This window comes from Neospora caninum, chromosome X (genome assembly GCF_000208865.1).
Source record: "Neospora caninum Liverpool complete genome, chromosome X".
In the NCBI taxonomy this organism is placed as follows: domain Eukaryota; phylum Apicomplexa; class Conoidasida; order Eucoccidiorida; family Sarcocystidae; genus Neospora; species Neospora caninum.
Window position 1 is genome coordinate 6,797,751 of NC_018396.1, and position 20,682 is coordinate 6,818,432.

At 57.9% G+C, this 20,682-nt stretch overlaps 2 protein-coding genes across 2 annotated transcripts; one reads left to right on the forward strand and one right to left on the reverse strand.

The window, feature by feature from the left end:
- Positions 1 to 2,914: 2,914 nt before the first annotated feature.
- NCLIV_052870 (conserved hypothetical protein) lies at positions 2,915 to 17,070 on the forward strand (the record flags this gene model as incomplete). The annotated part of the gene is made up of 17 exons (XM_003884841.1): positions 2,915 to 4,156; positions 4,608 to 4,784; positions 5,171 to 5,416; positions 5,735 to 5,826; positions 6,514 to 6,682; positions 7,160 to 7,272; positions 7,370 to 7,532; positions 7,749 to 7,887; positions 8,467 to 8,630; positions 9,147 to 9,896; positions 10,173 to 10,874; positions 11,390 to 12,100; positions 12,390 to 13,019; positions 13,141 to 13,711; positions 14,124 to 14,233; positions 14,766 to 16,511; positions 17,056 to 17,070. 17 exons carry the CDS (start codon positions 2,915 to 2,917, stop codon positions 17,068 to 17,070), a joined length of 7,740 nt encoding a protein of 2,579 aa, XP_003884890.1.
- A 1,686-nt stretch (positions 17,071 to 18,756) lies between these two features.
- NCLIV_052880 (uncharacterized protein) lies at positions 18,757 to 19,338 on the reverse strand (the record flags this gene model as incomplete). The annotated part of the gene is made up of 1 exon (XM_003884842.1): positions 18,757 to 19,338. One exon carries the CDS (start codon positions 19,336 to 19,338, stop codon positions 18,757 to 18,759), a length of 582 nt encoding a protein of 193 aa, XP_003884891.1.
- Positions 19,339 to 20,682: the final 1,344 nt, after the last annotated feature.

Consider the following 20,682-nt stretch of genomic DNA (forward strand, 5'->3'; position numbering starts at 1 on the left):
TTGCCGTACAAGGGGATAGCGACACGGCGAACGCACTGAGAGTCCGACTCCGAAGGCGAGGCGAGCCGCGCGCGGGCTAGCGAGAGACAGCCCGGTCGGCGGCAGGGAGGCAGGCGTGGACAGCGGAGGCCTTTGCCGGAGACAGGCGAAGCTCTCTCGGAGACAAAAGAAGGGGGAGACTGGAGCCTGGAAGACGGCACAGTGGGGACGACGCTGAGTACCGACGGTCGCTGCGACCTGCGGAGAAAGGCTGCGAGGCAGAGAACGGCAGGGAGAGTCTCTCTGGAGGGAGGACGCCTGAGACTGCTCCTCGTGACGGCAGGGAGAGGCGGTGGTGGTGTCTCGCCTGCGGATCCTCTGGCGCCTGCAAAGGAGAGGGAACTGGGAAGGGAGAAGATTCTTTTCGCCCGCCGGCGAGGCGAGAGAGACGCAGAGACCGAGGGGCGGAGGTGAGGAGAGAGGCGCTCCAGCGAGGAACGAAAACGGGACGGATTGGCAAGACGAAGGCGCGAGAACGCTCAGGACAAGGACAGGCGGAGCGGTTGCTGTCGCGAGAAAGCGACGATCCAGGAGAGGGGAGAGAGGTATAGGAGCCGAGGGAAAGGCGGAACGCAGCAGAGAGGAACCGGAGAGGAAGAAAAAAGCGAGGGGAACGACGACACAGCTGGGAGAGACACAGAACAAACGACGTCGCATTACACTGGGGCAAACGTCTGTCCCTGACGAAGAAGCGTCGCTCGGAGGCGTTGAAGGGAGATTTCCGCCTTCCTCATTTCTCCGGAGGAAACTTCCCGCCTTCAACGAGACGGCTCTTCTTTAAAAGTGCACGTCGCCCGAGTCGGAGGAACAAGGGCGCACGCCAAGTGGCCATAACGCTCCACACCGGTGTGCACCTAAACTACATTTACAAGGCGACGAGGACCGAGTGCACGTGCACTACATTTTCTCCCGTCGCTCCTGGAGTGTACATACACCTCGTTCTCGACGCGGCGAGCGCTCAGTGGCTGCTTAGGTCACAGCGTGGCCGTCGCCTTTTTTCGCGTTGAGTCACCGTTCGTCCTTTCGCATATCCAGGCACGTCGACATGTCGTCACGCACACACAGATTCACAGGTGTTGGTGTGCACGGGCGCCGACGGGACAGAGACACTTATACACAAGAAAGTACACAAGCATCGATCTAGGTTTCTGCGCCTCAGCACGTGCTGTACAGAGCCGTCCGCGCTGGGCCGTCTCACGCAGAAAGAACCTGTATGGAAGCGCGGACGAGCGTCAGCCTCGCACACGCCCGTGTTTCGCGCGGAGGCGCTGCGAAACGGGAAGAGCCAGAAACACGAGGCGGCTGGAAGCGAGGCCGTCGTCCTCGGAGGAGGGCTGGACGCAGCTCCGCTGTCCGCTGGCGCGCAGTTTTTCCTTTGCGAGGTCGAAAGACGAGGTGATCAGCGACCAGGCCGAAGGATACCGAGAGAGGGTGACGCGAGAGGGGCGGGCGCGGAACGGCATCCCCCCCCTCTGAAACGCGTGTAGGCTTCACGACGCGAGGGGAAGGCCTCGGGATTCTGCGGGGTGGAAGGCCGAAACTCTGGACTCAGTCGCGATTGTCCGGCGTTTCTCCGTTTCGCGCTCGGCCCTTCGTTCCCGGTAGTTTCCTTGGACGAGGCTCCGGCTCAGAAGCCACGGCGAAGAGCGCTCTTTTCGAGAACGCTCTTTCCTCGCGTTTCGAGTTCTCCAGCGGGGCCGTCCGACTTGCCGCGTTCGTGGCGTCTTGTGCACATTTTCGGGGTTTACCAGCGCAGAGCTGCACACGCGAGGCGACCTGCAGACTCAGCGTGTGTCTTCCCTTCTCCCTTTTTGCCTTCTCCGATTCTGTGCGTGAGTCTGTCTCTTTGCATTTTGCCTCCGAGAACGGCGCGCGAGGCGGGGAAGAACCGGTGAGACGGAGCGCAGCAGCGGGCGGATCGCCAGAAGGAATCAACTCGGGGTCTACTGTCTCTGCGCCTAGCCGTTTCGATTTCTCTTTCCTTTTGTCTCCTTTTTGGGCAAGGCACACGCACAGTCGGTACATGGGGGGCGGGGGAGGCGTCCCGATTTTTCGGAGAGACAGCGGGGAAAGGAAGGCTCACCGCGGGAGTGCAGAGACAGCGAGTTGCAAAAAAACCCTCCCGCGAATACAGACATGCGTTTCTCTCGATGTGTCTGTGCACGTGCCACTCTGTGGCCGCCGTCACACACACGCAAAAAACTTCCGGCGAGCTGTCGCCCTCTCTTGAGCGAAGAAACGCGAAACGCGTGGTCGTGGTGTGCTGTGTCGCGGTGCGCAGGTGTATATACAGAGCGCATGTAGAAAATGCACATCGAGACACGACCGGCGAAGGCGAAAATCGGCAAAATCGACGTGGCCAGAGACACCCTGAGTCGTGCCGGGTGATTTCCACATACTCGCCTTCTGTGGAAACCGTCGCTTTTCCTTTTTCTCTCTTTCTCCTCGCTTTCCTCTCGCCACCTCCCTTGTCTTGCCCCCCCCCCCGCGTCCACGGCAGCCCACCAGGGGTAGCCGCGAGACACTGCCCACCTTTTCTTCCTGATCCCGTGGTGTGCCTCCTCTCTTTTCTCTTCCTTGATCTCTTTCTGGTTCTCTCTCTGGTTCTCTTTCTGGTTCTCCTTCTTCCCTTTTCCTCCTTTTCCTCCTCGCGTCCTCTCTCTCTTCTTCGTCCGTTTCCGCTTTGCTGTTCTCTCCGCCTCTGCGCCGCTCATCCGGCTCAGACCGCCGTCGGCCCGTCCACTTTTCTTTCCTCTGTCCTTCCTTCTCCGCTTTTCCAGCTTCGCCTTGTTTTCTCGATCTTCTGCCTCGCGCGTTCCCTCTCTGCTCTCTTCCTCCCTCAACGCCTGCATCTTTCTTTCCTCCCTCGACAACGATGTCGCTCTTCGGTTCTTCGCCGGGGCGCTCGTCGGACAGCGACGACGACCGTTCGCTTCGCTCTCCCTCGCGCGCCTCTTCCGCTGGGCTCTCGGATCCTGAAGACGCGCAGCGCTCGGCAGGCAATGAGCGAGAGGACGCCTCCTCCCTCCGTGAGGAGGCTGCCAAGTTCCTCTGGGGGGGGTCTGAGGACGAGAAGGAAGACGAGGGCGAGAACGACTTGCTCGACGCGGACGACTACATCCAGGCGTCTTCCTCCTCCGCCGCAAAGCTGACGGCTCAGCCTGGCTTCTCGGCTGACGGCGAAGACGAGACGTTCGATGAAGAAGTGCCGTACGCCCCGCGGTTGCTGCTCAAGGACGCGGAGGCTCGAAGTCGGAAGGAAAAACTCCTCTTCGCCGCCTTCAACTCTCTCACACACACAGAAGTCCTCCTCTCGCACGCGGCCGACCTAGCCACTCACGTCTCGCGTGTACATACAGCGGGTCAAGGCAGCGAAGGCGCCTCGCTGCAAGCTGTCCCGCGCCTCTCCGACGAGCACAGACGCCGACGGAGTCTGTCGGCGGCCCCGCACGCCCCGCGGCTGTCTCTCTCAAGTCGCAAGTCGTGGGAAGCCGAACAGGACGCGGAGAAGCGCCCCGTGATCGGCAGGCCTTCCCGGTCTCCTCGGTCTTCGCAAACGCTCGATCAGGCCAGCCGACCGCCCGCGTTTTCCGAGGCGCACTCGGACGCAAGCGCGCAGCCGCACCCTTTGCGCGCTTCCTTCTCGTCGCGCTCCTCCTCCGCGTCCGGAGGCGAGACAGGCAAAGCCCCCGCAGCGGGACAGCTCGCGCCAAAAATGATGAAAGTGATGCGCGAAATCTTCGGAAAACGGAAACCTGTGGGGCGCTTCGGAGGGTATGGACAGCTTGCCGCGGGTCGGCGCGACGGCCACGCAGCGAAGCCGAATGCGGCTGCAGCGTCTCAGGCGGGATATCCGACGCCTTCCCCTCCACCGGCGACTTCAGACCCCGTCGCGCAAAAACCGCTCGCGTCTCCGCCCGTCCTCGCACAGGCCGGGCAAAAGGTGTCGGTGACTGTCACCGACGAAGCGGTGCGGCAACTCAAGGACATCAATCTTCTGTTGAAGCGCGAAGGCTGCGCAGGCAGCTTGAGACGCCAGAGAGCGCAGGAGCTCTACGACTTTGAAGATGGCCACATGCTCTACCAACATCCGCGGTTCTGCGCCACTGCGATCTTTGTAAGCCCCCCGCTGGAAGCAGAAAGACACATCCTTCCAAAAACGCGCGAGGCTGCCGAGGACGCCCCTGCGCCTGAGGCTGTCGCCCGCGCCGAGCCTCGCTCGCTGAGAAGAGCGGAGCGCAGAGGAGAGGAGGCGAGACTGTTTTCACCGGTGCCTTCCCACTCGAGATGCATGTGTGCACGTGCCTCTCGCCTGGGCGGATGTGCTTGTCTGCGTCTTCGTACTTGCCCGTCTGTTTTTCCTTCTCCGCGCTGACTCGCAATCTTCTCCTCGCCTCGGGCTCCCCTTCCGTTTCTCCAGCTGCATCTCTCCGGCCAGTTCCTGTCCCCCTCGTCTGCTCAGAGCCCCCGTCTTGCCGTCTGCGTTTCTCTTGCTCGAGGCGCCCTCCCGTCCCTTGTTTTTCATCCCGCCTTCACTCCGTTTTTGTGCTGTGCCTCGCGTGTCGCAGCGCGAGAACCTCGTCGCTCGCCGCCTCGCGCCTCTCTGGACCGCCATCGCTGCGCGCTACGATGCCGTCGAAGGCTCCGACGACGCACAGCAAATCGAACAGCAACAGCACCTCCTCGTCCAGCTTCTCCGCTGTCTTGCATTCCTCGCTGCGGCGCCGCCTCTCGATTGGATTCAGGTAAACCCGTTTTGATTTCTGCACTCAACGCAGCTCTACGAAGCTCGAAACACAGACACCGAGCACTCCGCAGGCCTTCTCGGCTTTCCATAGTTCTTTCTCAGTCCATTGGTCTCTCTCCGTCCCGTGGCGGTGTTCACAACTGACAAAGAGCGTGCAAATGCTTCCTTTCTTTCCGGGAGAGACTGCACATTTTCGCCGCCACCCGTCTCTGCATTTCTGGGACTGGATGGCCCTTGCTCCAGTTGCGTATTCGCCGCGCGAAAGAGACGCTTGTGCCGTTCGAGAGCTCGCCGTCGCGGCGGCGTGCGAGGTGGGAAACGTGGAAGAGACAGCGCGAACGTGGGTCCAGCTTTTCGTTCCTTTCTTTGTCCCGGTCTGTGCAGTACTGGATGAAGTTTGCGCCGTGGTTGGACGACTTGAAGCGGACAGACGATTTCCGGAAGAAGGAGAAAAAACGGATCGAAGAGCTCCGCGCGAGGCGTCGCAGGCTCGGCCTCCCACCCTCTGAGGCGGAGAAGGAGACCGAGGAGAAGTTCTTCCGAGACGAGGAGCTGCATCGAGATCCACCCGTCCAGGAGGAAAGACGCCTGCGAAGCCACATCATTATGAAATACTACCGAGGCATGCAGGTGAGGACATGCACGGCGGCCAGAGTGCTCCGGTGGTAAGATATGAGAGGGTGTCTAATGGAAGATGTACACCGCATGTGGAAGGGTGATCCCGATAATCACGAAGAAGCACATATTACCTATATACCCAAACACTAACCCATCCGCTGACTCCATGCCGAGTCATAAAGGGTTGGCGAATCACCAGTCGGGTCTCCACGGCTCGAGTCTCAGCAAAACCCTCCCCGCGACGAGCGGGACGTTCTCAGCCGTCTCCGGTGTCTCCTTTTTGCCGTTCGCCACACCATCTCCGTACCGGTTTTGCTGTGTGCTTTCCAGGATGCCAAGAAAGCCCTGTGCTGTCCCGCCCTGTGGCAACTGCTGGCGTCGGTGTTTGTTGACAAACAAGACTTCGTCGACCGCGGAGGCAGGTGGGACGAAAAGCGGAACGAGGACACGAAAAACACTGGGACTCTCTTTCTCGACACTTTGGGGTTTTCCCGCGTTCTCGTCTCGGTTCTCTCTGCCGCGCGAGGCGTCTCCGTTCACTCGGGTAGATCTGTGCAGACAGGAGGAGTTACCAGCTTTGCGGGCCGTTTCTTCGAAACTGTCCTTCTCGCTGTAGGTCAACTTCTTTGTACCGATCGCTATTCGAGGTCTTTTTTGTAAGTCGTCTTTCAAGGCCGAACGCCCTCGTTTCCCGAGTACCATCTTTGTGCTGCGGTCGTACAAACACCCGTCTGTAGATCGCACACGCACGTCTGCCGATGGTCTCGCACGACTCAGATCTCCGGGCTGCTGGGCTTCGACGGAGACGGGAGCGGACAGGAAGCTGGAAAGACCGCCTTGGCTCTGCTTTCCAGAACGGAGTGCGTGTGTACCCACCCGAGGCGAGAAGCCGTCGACGCGACTCGCGAAGAAAAGAGCGAGTGTTATTGTCCGGAACTCAGTCGCGCCTCGACGCCAGAGCGACGGGACGCGTACGCGTCTCAGCCTTTTCCTCGACGGGATGGTCTCGCTCTGTTCCTCGCGCGCCTCTTCTGGCTGTTTCGCTTTCTCGTCTTCTCTTGCGTCTCCCGCTTGACACGCTGGGCCTTTGCGCTTCCGGTTCCTCTCAGAACGGCGGAGCAGCAACGTCGCTTGGACGGGCTGGCCGCGGAGCGCGAGGCGCTGTACAAGCGAGAGAAAGAAATGAAGAGTCGCCTGCGGGAACTGGAAGAAGAGAACGCGCAAGAGATGGATGGCGCGGCAGACAGCCTGCCGAAGCATCGTCTGAAGCGTGCGTCGGTGAGTGTTGAAACAGTCACGCCGAGCAAAGAGAAGCACAGGGAGCGGGGCAACCCGCGGCGTGCCTGACGCGGAAAAGGAAACCTAAAAGGCGGAGAATGAGAATCGAAAGCTGGGACATAACTCGACTCCGCAACAGCAAAAAGGTGCGACACCATGTGGGACACTCACACCTGCGAGCAAGAGAAGATTCTGTCCATGCCTACAAACAAATACATATGCAGATATATATACATATATATATATATATATATATATGCATGTCGATTCATATGTATACCTGTACTTGGTGGCTTCATATATATATATATATATATAAAGAACAGGTTGAAAGGGGCGAAATAATTATTTGAATGGAGGTATCTGTAGGTCAGAGCAACGCGGGGCAGCGGATCTTTTCGGGCGTGTTGCTGGCGACAGTGTGTCTGCTTCTGCATGGGTGTTTGTCTTTGTCTCTGTTTTTTCTGTCGGATTTAGGTTGGCGCGAAGGCGGCGCTGGAGGAGGAAATGCGGGCACTGAAGAGCGAGATGGAGGCGCTTCGCGAGGACATTTTTGAGATCACTGAGACTCTCCACGACCTCAATCGAGCGTAAGGTCTTTTCTTCCGTTCTGCCGTTGCTGTTTCTCCACAGGTGCCTCGCTTCTTTCCACGGTTTTCTTCTCGTCCACTGGCTCTGGACTTTCAGGAACCGCGAAGAGCTCGAGAAGGCCGAAGCACTCATCGACAATCTGCGCATGCTCGTGTGCGCCGTCTTCCTCATGCCGCCCTCCCTCCCCAAGTCTGTTGCCATGACGCCTGGCAGTCAACTCTCTCTCGTCATCGCGATGCTCCAACAGAGGAAAGAAAAAGTAGGAAAAGAGGGATTTCTCTGCGTGCGTTTTCTGCGGCACAACAGCCTGGCCGTGTCTTGGGTTGTCAGCCGCTCCTCCCGCGATCCGAGTCCGTTTTCCTCTCTTTCTTCTTTCGAAGTCTCCCCTCTCGTCCCGTTCTCGCCGTTCGCCCCGCTTTCAGGTGTCTCGTTCTCCGACTATTAAGAGCCGTTTTGCCCTGTTTTCCGTTGTCAGGCTCTCGCCCTCTCCCCGCTCCATCCTGGAGGCTTCAGTTTAATGCACCTTTTCCTTCGAGACACTCAGTCCGATCTGTTCAGCAGAATGCAGAAGGCGTTTTCTCTCGTCGAACTCGCCTCCTCCTCCAATCCTCAAGGTAGCCTCGAGGCGGGCCGACGCTCTGCCGCCCTTCCCTTCAAAAACCCGTCTCACCCGCCCGTCCCTACACTCCATCTATCCAGATGCCCCTATACATATATCGAGACGCGTCTACACGTTTAAGTCCTCCTCCGTCTCCGTTTATGCGATCGGCTTCCAAATCGCTGGAGACATGCATCTACATAGGTTCTCGCGGGGCTGATGCGTGATATCGCCTACTCCATAATGGGGCGTGAGTATTTATATATATATATATATATATATAATAATTCCCTGTGCACATATGGGCGTGTCTATTCTCTGTGTCCATACGTCATTTTCCCTGCTTTGGTGAACACACATGCGTATCCGTCTGTGCCTAGGCACTGTCCTGTCCCTCATCTGGTTTCGTCGGTCTCCATGCATGCAACCACGTAAAGAAGTGTATATATGCGTATGTGCCGACATATATATATATATATATGTATATCAGCTAACTGTCAATCAAGCATGTAAAGTTTAGGTCTTCCATGGGCGTCTTTTGACAGACGACGCTATATGCATGGGACGCGCGATTTCGTTTTCTTTTTCTTTTCAGAGCAGGAGTTTTACGACATTGAGAAGATGACGGGAGGTTTGGGACGGTGGGCCGTGACGCACGTGCATGCAGAATTGATGGAGAGAATCTGGATGGTTCTCCGCACCGTCCACGGCCTCGTCTCGGCCGTCCCGCCTCTCGCCTTCGCAGAGCTGGTCGCCGAGGTACATCCCGGACAGAAAGGCGAAGAGAACGGGGGGCCGTGTTTGCCATCTCCACATGCAAACTACACGCGAAAACTGCTCCTCTACCTAAATACATATATACACATATAGATGTATATGTATATGTATATATGTGTGTATATATATGTATATATATATATATATATGGGCATGTGGTTTACACACGTACGTCGGCACATTTTTGAAAAGCGCCTGCTGGGAAGCGGCCTCGTTTGTGCGACAAGCGACTGAACGTTTCGGAAGAGAACCACACAGCCGCAGGTTGCATAGATTTGCTCCAGTCAACTCACTCCAGAGGCATCTCGACCGCTTTTACTCAATAAACAAAGACATACGTGGATATACACATGCGCAGGCATGCATATATATATATATATATATATATATCTGCCTGTACATGTATATATATGTATTTGTGTGTATATATGTATCCTTGGTTCTGTATGTTTGTCTCGCTGATGTGTTCATCCGATCCTTTTCCTTGGCTTTCTTCAGATCACGGCGGGCGTTCCTTCTTCGTCTTCCGCCCCTCAGCCTGGGCCTTCTCGGGCTGCGGGGCGTTCGCGGTTCGCCGCCTGCAACCTCCAGAAGACGTCCCACGAGTACATCCAGTTTCTCTCTCGGCTGGATCCCCTGAAGGCGCGGCAGGTGCTGCTGGCCGAGCGCGTCGTTGCGGCCGAGCAGCGAAATCGCAAAGTTGCGCAGGTGCGCGTCTTCCGCGACCAGAATCGCTTCGTGAACTACGAACGCCTCTTCCTCTTCCGCTCCCTGGCGTTGCGACCGCTCGACCTCGAGGAAGAGATCGGGGAAGGCCTGGAAGGACACGATCAGTCGCCGGGAAAGGAGACGCCGACGTCCGCACGCGTCGCCACGGCAGACGGGGGCGATGTGCGGTCCGACGCGGGCGAGGCAGGCGAGAAAGCGCGGAACGCCGTCTCCTCTTCCGCTGCGTCTTCGGGCGCAGTGCGGTCGGCGACGGCCAGGCACGGCCCTCCCGCCGCGTTCGCTTCCAAGGCTGCCTGGCTGAAGACGGCGTTGTCGAGGGAGGATCTCCGTTCGTTGCAGAAATTGATTTCTGGGTTCTTGGGTATCGACGAGCAGTTCACGGCGCCGGTTAACCCGGAGACCCACGAAAACGACATGTACTGCGGTCGGTTCTACTCGCTCGCGTTCCTCGTCGAAGCAGCGATCAAAGAACTCCTCAGAGAAGTCGACACCGACTATCACTGTCCCTGGGATGCAGAGGTGAGAGAACAGCCAAGCAGAAAGCGGGAAGGCGAGACAAGAAAGGGGCGAGGCAAGGAAAAAGACAAGGGGAATCAGGCGCCGTGTGCAGGGCGGGCAGTGCGTCTCTCACTTCAACTCGTGGTTGTCCGAGAGGCAGAAAAGAGGTTCGCAGAGGCTGCGACGAGGCCTAGCGACAGCCGCGCACCTTCTCCGAGGGTGTCTCGGTTTTTCGCGCTGTCCTTCCCTTGTTTCGTAACGCCTTCTCTCTGTCGTTTTCTGTGTTTTTGTGTTCAGCTGCTGCTCAACCTGATTTCTTGGATTTTCGCGTACCAAGTGACCTACTTCAAGGCGGTGAATCGGCTGCGCCTGGCCCGCCGGTCTTCGGCCCCGCTTCTGGACCGCATCGACATGATTTTCTGCTTGCAAGGCTTTGAGACGGCGCTGATTCAGGACTACCTCGTCGGGCTCTTCCACCGCGCCGTGTTTGTTTTGTCGCTGTCGCGCGGGTCGAGGCCGCTCCTGCTCTCCTGTCTGCAGTGTCTCCGACAGCTTCTGCGCCTTCTTCAGGTCCACGTGAACTCGAAGAAGACGGAGATCGTCGACGCCGTGAAGACACAACTCGCCTCCTGGATCAAGCGCGGGGTGATCGGGACGCTCGCCCACGTCATGAAGACGTTCAAAGGCTCTTCCTTCGAGGCGGACGTCTTCCTGTACGCTCTGGAAATCGTCCTCATCTTCGCCTCGCTCCTCCAAGCAGTCGGCGGGAGAATCGAAGTCGTCGGCCTCCCGCGCAGAGGCCTCGGCATGCAGCGAAGAGGCGGTCGCAGCCGCGGGAGCCTCCTGATGGACGACGAAGACGGACCAGGTCCAGATGGGGCCTTCCCTGGAGATGCCGGAGACGCCCCGGGCCTTCCCACAGGCTCCAGGGAAGTCTCCGTCGACGACGTTGTCAGAGAGTTCCTCAGAGGCGAGATCGTGCACCAGGCGATGCAAATCGTAGGTCCAAAAGGCCAGCGCAAAGGGGGGGGGGGGGGCAGCGAAAAGACCCGAAAAAGAAAGCCGTGCGTATACACACAAGTGAACGGTCCATCGTCGACCCGCAGAACAGACACAAACCTGCTTTCCTAGGTGGAGGGGTATACAGAGGGGGAAGTCAAGGGAAAAAGTGAAGACGAGGATATCGATTTTTCTCGAAGAGACAGCGATGGCGGCCTCTCCCTGTCCCTAATAGTGCCGGCCTATATTCGGGCCTCTTCTTGATGGTTTCCATAAATCACACGCAACTGCACCGAGGGATGCGTTCGCTTGCGTCTCTCTTTTCTTTCTTGTATCCTCGGCTCTCGCTGTCCCTTTCTATCTCTCTCTATCTCCTTCCTTCTATCTCTCTTTTTTTCTCTCTCTCTTGCTCTTCCTCTTTCTTTCCCTTTCTCGTTCTCGCGGTCTCTTTCTATCTCTTTCTAGCTCGCTCGTTCTCTCTCTTTCTGTCTCTTTCTGTCTCTTGCACTGCTTAGCTGGCGCACTACTCCACGAACGCGGTCGCGGTGAATTCTGCAGTGATTTCCTTTTTCGAGTTAATTCTTTCGTACAAGCACGGACAGCCGGAGAACGCGGCGTTCTTCTTCGACGTCTCCTACTTCCTCGTGTTCCGAAACATGTTGAACGACCGCGCGGCGCGCACAGACCCGCGGGTCTCGTGGATCCTCAACTTCGCAGAAGACATCGTGGAGCGCTTCTTCTTCCTCTGGGGCGGAGACGATGCAGAGACAGGGCGAGACGCAGAGACGGGGCCGGGGGACGGGGTCGGATCGGACAAGAGACAGGACGCGAGCGCGGTGGGCGAGTCTGTTCCGCGGGAAGAAGGCCAGGCCAGCGCGGCTGAGGGGCAAAATGGCAACGCCTTTCTCCCCTTGGAGTTGCTGTTTTCGAAGAAGAAGACGGGGCGCGCAGGATTCGACAACTCGCCGGCGGACGTCTTTTGCCCGACCTCGGAAGGTTCCTTCGCCTCGCTGTTCTCCAACTACCGCACAGGCTCCGACGCGCTGCTCCTCGCGGCGATGGAGGAACAGCTCAAGACGCACGGTTTCGTGGCTCCACTCGACGCAGCCGCAGAGTGTCGCAGAAACCTCGGCGACGACTTGGGCTTTGCGGGCCGAGACGCCGCGAACAAATTCGACAAGCACGAAGACGAACTCCTCATTCGCGAATTCCTCACGTACAGAGACGTAGGTTCAGTGCGCGACGCCACAGAATCGGAAGGGTGCGGGGAAGAGAAGCGACAGCCGAGAAGCGCGCGCCCGAAAAACCCGCGGCACCCCAGCGAGCCGCCGCATGCGAAACGAGCCCGATGGGCGTCCGTCTCCTTCTTGGCGTGCGCGGCCGGAGGTCGTGTTTTCCGATTCCCGCTCGCGATCCCCGTGCGAATCCGGAAACCCGCTCTGCCCCTCTCGTCTCTCGTGTTTCTGAGTCTCTCTGTCCATTTGTCTGTGGATGCGGTTTCTCTCTCTGTTGCAGATCAACAACTGGGACCAGTACATTGCGACAACGCTGGGGAAGACGGCGCGCGCAGTTCGGAAGCGGCTGCAGCAACTGCGTCTGACGAATCCAGAGCTTTTCCCTTCGGACTTCTCTCCGGACGAAGACGCGCTCCTCTCTTCGCGCCGAACCTCCGTCGACGCGGGAGCGCCTGCCGCGTCGCCCGCCTCTGCAGTGCCTCCGCTGCTGGCCGCCGTGCAGACCCTCTGGGAGCGTTTCTTGGCTTCGCGTTTGCCGAGCGAACAGGAGCCGCCCAGTTTCTCCCGATTCCTCCAGAGCCTCGCTGATAACTTCGCAGACGCCTGTCGCCTCAGGGAAGTGTTGCGCATGGACGCGCTGAGCGAAGCGAGCGAGGCGGGGCGCGCGAGCGGCGTCTGGGAAGCGGTGGCTGTAGAAGAGCCGCTGGAGGGCGGCGAGGCCGCAGTCGAGCTGCTGGCCAGCGCGGAGTTCGCGCGGCTGATGCAGGCGATGGGCGCAGAGAGGCGCGAAGGCCGAAAGGACGCAGGCGCGCCGGACGAGGGCGTGTGGCGAATTCCCGCCGAACACCCGCAAGAAATCCTCGAAGCCGCCGTCAAGAAACTCAAGGAACTCGTCGCGCTCGACCACGAGGTAGGCGTCAGAAAGACTGGGGAGAAGCGAGGAAAGGGGCGAACTTCCGGTCCCGTCGTCCGGGGGGGGGTCTTGCCCTGTCTCCTTTCATTTCTCGCGTTTCGCGCCTGTCTCGCTTCAGGAACTCGCCGCACTCGCCGCCCAGCACATGCAGCGCGAACGTCAGCGAGACGAAGTCCGCGCAAACCGGTTGAAGCGGCGCCCGTTCGTGTTCAATTCTGCCTCTCTCGCCGAGGCGCTCTTGAACTTCCGATTCTTCCTCCAGGGTCTCGAGGACGAACAGGCGAGAAGGGCAAGCGCCGACGTGGGGGACGAACGGGGAGAGGCTGGCTTTGAGGCAGGGCGACGCGGCGAAGGCGGAGGCCTTTTTGCTTCCGAGACGCCCGCAGAGCGTGGCGACGGCGCGCGCACGGGCGAGCCTGCAGATTCTGTGTGTAGCCTTTCAGGCGTTTTCCGCGACAAGTCGGCAGACGCCATCCTCACCGACCTCCTCACAGTCTTCAAGAGTCTCTCGGCGAAGCTCTTGGCGAGGCGCGAAGCCGGCGAAGAGCCGGAAGACAAGGAACGGGACGCACTCGAACTGAGAGTGGAGCAGTTCGCCTGGTTCGCTTGCGAGAGCATTGGAGAATCCACACAGCTCCGAAGGACTCTCGCTGTCATGGGATGCTTCCGCGACTTCCCAGGCGCACAAGGTTAGGATCGGAAAACGTCGCAAACGTCGAAACGGGAAACACGGTTTCGGACACCCCCGGCTGTGTCGACAGGTCGGCGGGGTGCTCGGCGTTTCGGCGATAGGTATCGCTTTTCGCGGTTCTAGGAAAGGCGAGAGGATGCCGGAGACGAAAACATGCGGTTTCGCCGACGCGCTCTGTCGTCGCTCGGTTGGACTCTCAGAGTTGTCCTCAGGGGGGACCATCGATCGTTTGCCTCACGGAGACAGCGACGCTTCCCGGCTGCGAGCTCAGAGTGTTGTCTTCACGCTCTCCCTTTCGCGACGGTCGCCGCGGCTTTCTCTTCTGCATCAGACAGTCTGCCTCTTTCCCCACTCGAGCGCCTTGGCGCCTCGCTGCCACCTTTTTTCTGTGTGTGGTGTTTGCGACTCAGACGAAGAAGGCGACGCGCAGATTCTCTGGCAAGTGCCCTTGGATGTCGATGCTGAAATCTTCGACGACCGTGTAGATGCCTTCGCAAACTTCGCTGCCAAAGGTCTCGACGTAAGTCCTCCGACGTCTGCGGGGCTTCCCCAGCCTGGTAGCCTCGACCTGCCTCACGCGTGCGTGCAGTGATATACCTATGTTTTTTCGCACAAATGCACATGCATGTGTACCTATATATACAGTTATACATATATATATATATATATATATAGCTGCATGTATATTTACACTCAATTCTGTAGGTGACCCTTTCTGTCCTGGTTTGTAGCTGTACCTCGGGGAATATGTAAATATAGTTATTGATGTATACCGGCTCCTATGGCAAACATGATAAATTCCGACCTTTGCTGGATGAAAACGGGGTGTTTTGTGTTCTTGTATCTGTATCTGTGCGCTTTAAAAAGTCGGCAGGTTTCTTTTGTCGCCTCCTGAACCGCGGCGTAGCGCTCTCGCCTCCACAGTACACCGCAAAGGGCTGTGCATATATATATATATATATATATATATATACATGGATGCGCGTTTTTCTCTCTGGGGTGTCTGCATCGCGGGAATGGAAGTATGTGCGTTTCTTTCTGTGGCTTGTCAGGAACTGGAGATGCTTGTCCAAGGGGTTCGCGGCGACCAGGTGGGGCGGAGCCGGCGGGACGAAGACGAGGAGACGTGGGACGACGAGGCCGTTTCTGCCCAGGCTTCTTCGCAAGGGAGGAGCAAGAAGCACGAGAGTCGCGGTGGCCGCGAGCACGGGAAGAAGGGTTGTTCGCCTTCGCGCCGCAAAAAGAAAGACAAGAGAGACAAGCGCAGTCGCCCGCTGCTGCTGACTCTGGAGAAGCTGAAGAAGGCAGCGGCTTCGGGTTCAGGTCTTCTCCCGGAGAAGCCGTCGACACGCCACCGCTACCTCCTGGCGTCGAAGTTGTTTTTGTGGAGAGAGTTTTTGGAAAGCGACGAAATCAACCGAGAGTTGCTCCACGGCGACCGGCCGCTCCAGAGACTCCTCGCCTGTCTCCGGCAGTGGAACACGGAGAGACTTGCGGTGCTCGAACGCGCTGCGGAAGAGGCGGGCGACAGCGACGAGGAGGCCGCGATCGTTCGCCGGAACCGGGTGCCGCACCTCGTTCTGACGGCCTGCAGGGAGCAGGAAGAAGAAGTCGCCTTCTCTGCTTCCGCGGCGGAGGGCGGTGAGGACGGGGACATGGACGAGGATGCAGAGGGTGGAGAGCGAAAAGGGCGGCCCGCAGCGGGCGAAGAGACAGAAGAGGCAGGCGTGCGCTTTCGAGTCTTTCGAGGGGTTCTCCCGAACGTCGCAGCCGGCCTGTGGGTGTGTGCCGCACTGGGCGGGAAGCCTGTGGAAATGTCTGAGAACCGCGAGTTCCTCTGGCGGGCTGAGGAGCGCTACCTCCCTGCTTCCTGGCTCCGCAAGCAGCTGCGGATTCTCGAGTTAGTTCTCCTGAACCCTCACATGCAGACGGCGGCGGGCGTCCAGGTCGAGCTCGGGTTGATCCGCGAGGCCATGGAGCGGGAAGAAGCCCAGAGGCAGGAAGAAGAAGCGGAGAGGCAGGAGGAAGAGGAGCGTCGCCTGGACGAAAATGGGAGGCCTGCAGAGGACGATGCGGAGACAGCGGACGGAAGGGGCGACGCGGGGAGGAGTCGAGAGCAGGAACGGAAGCAGAAGGTAAAGCGCCGAGAGGAAGACGGTATGGGAGACGACCAGAGCGTTTCGGCCGATAAGAAGCACGAGGGAGTGGCCAAGAGCAAAACGTCGGAACAGGCCGTGGAAGAGGGCGGAGAGGCGCCAGAGGAAGACGACTTCGACTTGGTTCCCGAACCCGACGAGCCGGCAGATCCGACGTGTTCTCTCTCGCCTAGGAAGGAGACGGAAGAGCACTCCGACTTGGATGAAGACTACGAGATGTTTCTTGAGCCTTCGGACGCGGCACTGTCGGACGACGCGTTGTTCGACGTGTGGGATGTGGTGGGGAGTGGGGACGAAGGAGACGAACCGGAGCGCGGTTCACGCGGGGCCAGAGACGAGGGCGCTGATGGCGCAGATCTGCTGACGTGCCTCATTGACGATCTCCAGAGCTTCCAGAAGCGCCGTTCGCCGTCGGCGAAGAAGCCAAGTGGAGACGGTCAGCGCCAAAAGAAAAGAGGGAGAGAGACCGTCGAGAGCGGCGCTCCGGAAGCCTCGGAGAGAACTGCATACGAAGCTGATGCAGGCGACAAAGAAAATGCAGTGCACAACGTTGCGGAGAGGAAAACGAGAACAGGCGGAGATATTGACAGAGTGAAGCGGCTCATGCGAAGCCTGGATACGACCTTCGCAGAGTTAGAACAGGTATGCAGGAGTCGACTGCAACAGAGCGCACATCAAAAGAGATACAGACCGTGTGTGTGTCTGTCGCTGGAGAGAGACGAACAGGTGAGACCGGAGCGAAAGCTCATGGCGGCGCTTGTATTGCAGCCTCGCTCGCGACGGCGGCGTCGTTCTCTGTATCTGCTCGAGGCGTCTCTCGAAATGCTGATCTCTATGAGCGTGTCCTTCCGCGTGGCCGTACGTGGGCGCAAACATATATATTAGGTATACGGGATCTGTGCATATCTGTAGAGATGCAAACGAGAGACGTAAGGCAGGAACTTCAAAACAAAGTTACGGATTAGCGTTTACTTACGCTGACACGCCGGTAGCGCGTTACGGGGAAATGGGAAAGCCACCAAAAGAGGGGTAGCAGCAACGAGATGTCAGCGTCGCTGTTACAGAGCGGTTCGCGTAGAGCAAAGAAAAGAGACGTGTCTGTAGAAGCAGTGTGGGTTGGCGAACGTGTATAGTATTCAGTCATCTAGCCGTTGGGTTTCGCTGGCGTTTCGTCGCTTGCCCTCAGGTCCAGGAAAGCTAAACCTCACACCGCCCCCCTCCAAGCAACGATGGCGCTCTCCGGAGAGCGCGAGAAAGTGAACGTGCGAGAGGAGCAAAGAAAGCAGAGGTTGCGACTCGGATTAGTCCCGTCTTTTCGAGCGAGGACAGCGATCAGGGGCAACGTAGTCTGTTCGCATAGATGAGAACACTTTTGGACGGGTGTTTTGTCCTAGACTGTACAGTTTATGGATGTACATATCTATGTATGTTTTATGTGCTCGTTACAGTTTCGAAGGAACTCCCTCACACCAAGAAAAGCGATCACCGCCGGCGTGTCTGAAGCGTGTGTTGGGGTGGAGGCGCGTTTCGCACGTCTCCAAAACGGTCGGCTTTTATGCGTATCGTTGCCCATTTGTTTTTCGAAAGGCGGCGGGGCGCTCCCCGTGGATATATATATATATATATATATACTCTTACATAAATATATATACATATATATATATATATATATATATCCTTCGCTAATAGACTCCGCGGTTGAGCTGCACCAACACGGCAGTGATCACGAATTGTCACGTCAACGTCCACCCCCCCTGGGGATCCGGACCACAGTTCGGGTGTCTACAGTCCTTGACCGAGTGGCGAAACCTGCGACTGACGCCGTCACACGCCTCTTTTTCAGGAGTGCGGGAATGTGTTTGTGTACATAGACTCGCAGAACACGTAGCGCACTCACCTGTACAGAAACACTTTCGAGCCTCGGGGTCGGGGCATCGTACCCTCTCACTTCTCTACGTATCTGCACTTGTACAGTCTCACCGGGCGCGTTTTCACGCGGAAGTCTCTAGAAGTTGCTATTCTGGTGGCCCGTCCAACACCGGCTAAGGTTTCTCGGCTGTAGCTCCTCGCCCCTTTACGACGAGCGGGTCGAGGAGAATCGTCGGCATGTGCGCGCAGGGTGTTCACTTCGGTTTCGCTCCCACCGCGTTACGTCCTCCATTGTTTCCTTCTACGGGACGAGGTTGTGGGTTTGGTTCTGAATACGGACTCGAAAGATGGGTTACACACGACACGCGGAATCTATTAATCAAAGCCCCACACAGACGGGTGGGTATTCTTATACGCACATGCTGGCCATCGGAACGCAACGGACGAAGCTTCCCTCCTTCTGTAAGTGCATTTCGCTTCTCTCCACCCTGGCCTGTCTCTCGCTTCACACGCCCCCCCCCCCCCCCCCCCTGGCGCGTATTCGCCGGAACGTCACTATGGCAACGCGCACGCTTTTCGAGGCCGGACTTGGATCTGACATCGGAGCTTCGTCCACGGGCTCTTTGCAGGCGAATTTCGCTTTCGGTGGCCCAGCACACCTTCTGCTAAACGTGTTTCTCTGCTCGACTCTGTTTCATTCTAATGATCACCCGGACCGCGTCACGCGACTCTCCGGCTCCGCCGCTTCTGCCTGACGAGGGACACATACACCGTGTCTCTCTCGGGCGACGTGCAGAACTCGAGCTGTCTCGCCACCGACTCTCCCACAAGTGCATTCTCCAAACTTTGCCGTTCCTCCCCGCTTGTGACGGTCTGGCTGTGTCGCAGCCATTTCTCGGCGCCGACTGTCACAGAGTTCCCCGCGACTCGCACCTACACACTCCGGGTGTATCTGTTTGTTCAATACGCATATTGGTCAGTTGACCCCGCGCCGTTTCCATTTGGTCCCCCGGCGTTCCTATTTTTCCTCCCCGCCGTTTTCATTTTCCCCCCCCTCACGTGGAGCTCCCGATCGGCGTCTCGAAAACTTCCAAAGAAGTGCCGCAACTACTGCCGCTATCACCGCTGTCCCAATGACTCTGTGACGTGCCTGCTGCCGTTTCGCCACTGTAGACGGGACCGCCGACCGCACCGGAACAGGTTTCGGAGCATCGTCAGCTTCTTCCATTCTCTCTTGCTGTACCTGTACCTGACTGGGTGCCGCGCGTTCCTCCGTATCAATCGTCACGCTGGAAGGCTGAACATCAGTCTCAACCTCAGCGGCTTCTTCTTCCGCTTCCGCGTTCCCCTTGTCACGACTGCCTGCTAACTCGGAAGAGTTGACATACTCTTCAGAGGTTCCCACGGCGACTGGCGGCTCACCGTACGACGTGTATCCCCGTCGATTTGCCTCCACGGATTCAACCGGATCGGCTGCGTCGGCGGCTCCCGTGGAGCTGAGAGGCACGCCCATGAAGGCCACAAGCGTCACCGCCAACATGACGACGGTCAGAGGAGAAAAGGCACGCCTCCGCCTTGCGAGGGTTCTATTGTTCGCCATTTCTCGAGAGCACGAAGAAAGCGCAATTTTATGCGAGCAGAGTACCACCCGAGCCTGCCTTCTCACTGTTTAGCCCTCGCGGTCCCAGCGCTCGACAACACGCAGCCTGACAGCCTGAAATGCCGATATAACTCTAAACATTCAGCAAAACCACGCTGCAGACACTTGGGTGGCTGCCTTGCCGATATAACTCTAATCATTCAGCAAAACCACGCTGCAGACATTTGGGTGGCTGCCTTTCCCGCTCAACACGTGTTCAGTCACGCGAAAGCAAGTTTCAAGAAACTAGCCAGTGGAAACTTTTGCGAGACGCGCGGCCCACACTCTGGTTTCCGGTCCGTCTCTTTCGCGTCGCTTGGGGGAAACCGAATGCGACGGACTGCCGACAAAGACAAGCAGCCTACCGCTGCGTGTCGTGTGGTGGTCTCCCGAGAGAGCTCTTCCAACAGAGAGGGTACCAGTCGGTGCACGCGTAATATGAGAATTTTTGTAACGCGATGGACACCGATCATTGCACAAGTGGATGTGAGATGCGCGTCTGTTTTTGCTGGTCGGTGAGGGGAGACGAAACCCACACGTGGCACATCCGAAAGGCCAGACAGGGAGGCAGTGTTCGAAAAAAAAAAACGAGGTTGTTACAACCGCCGGAAAGCTGTCCGAAAACTGAACATGCTGTTCGGTCCCACCTACAACGCCAGGCGGAGGACGACAGCCCGTGAAGACAAGTTTTCGACGTGCGTTCGCAGCCTTTGTGCGTGTGAAGCAGGTACGCAGATCAAAGCATCCAAGGCGGCCGTGTCTTTTTTTTACTGCGAACTCGCTTGTCTCCCGCTGCAGCGGTCCGCGGGGATGCTCTCCGCGCTTCACTTCCGCACGGCATAAGCGACTTCTTTCTCCAGGCATTTGATAGGAGATATACCGAGTTTCGGAGCAAGGTTTTTCCTGAACCGAGACTTGTATGGAGGAAAGTCGCGCAAAGCGACTCAGCAACGCATGTTTGCCGTTTACACGCGAAAAAACCACAAACAAATGCGAGAGTTCAACGGCATCGGCCTACCGCCAGGACCGGCTGGCGTGCTGCGGCGGCGCATTGCCCACCTTCGTCACAGAACAGAGAGTTCCCCGCGACTGCCGGAGAAAACCTACGAGAGATGCGTATCGTTACACACGGCGACAACGGCCATCCGGTTTGCAGAGAGGGAAAAAAGAACTCCCGAACGCGGGGAACTGTAGCATTTGAAGCGGGACAATGGAAAAATACCGCAACACACAGTGTCTCCACATGTGATGTTTTTTTGGGAAATGACGTGTACAGTTGCTTCGCTTTCAGACACAGCGCCGAAC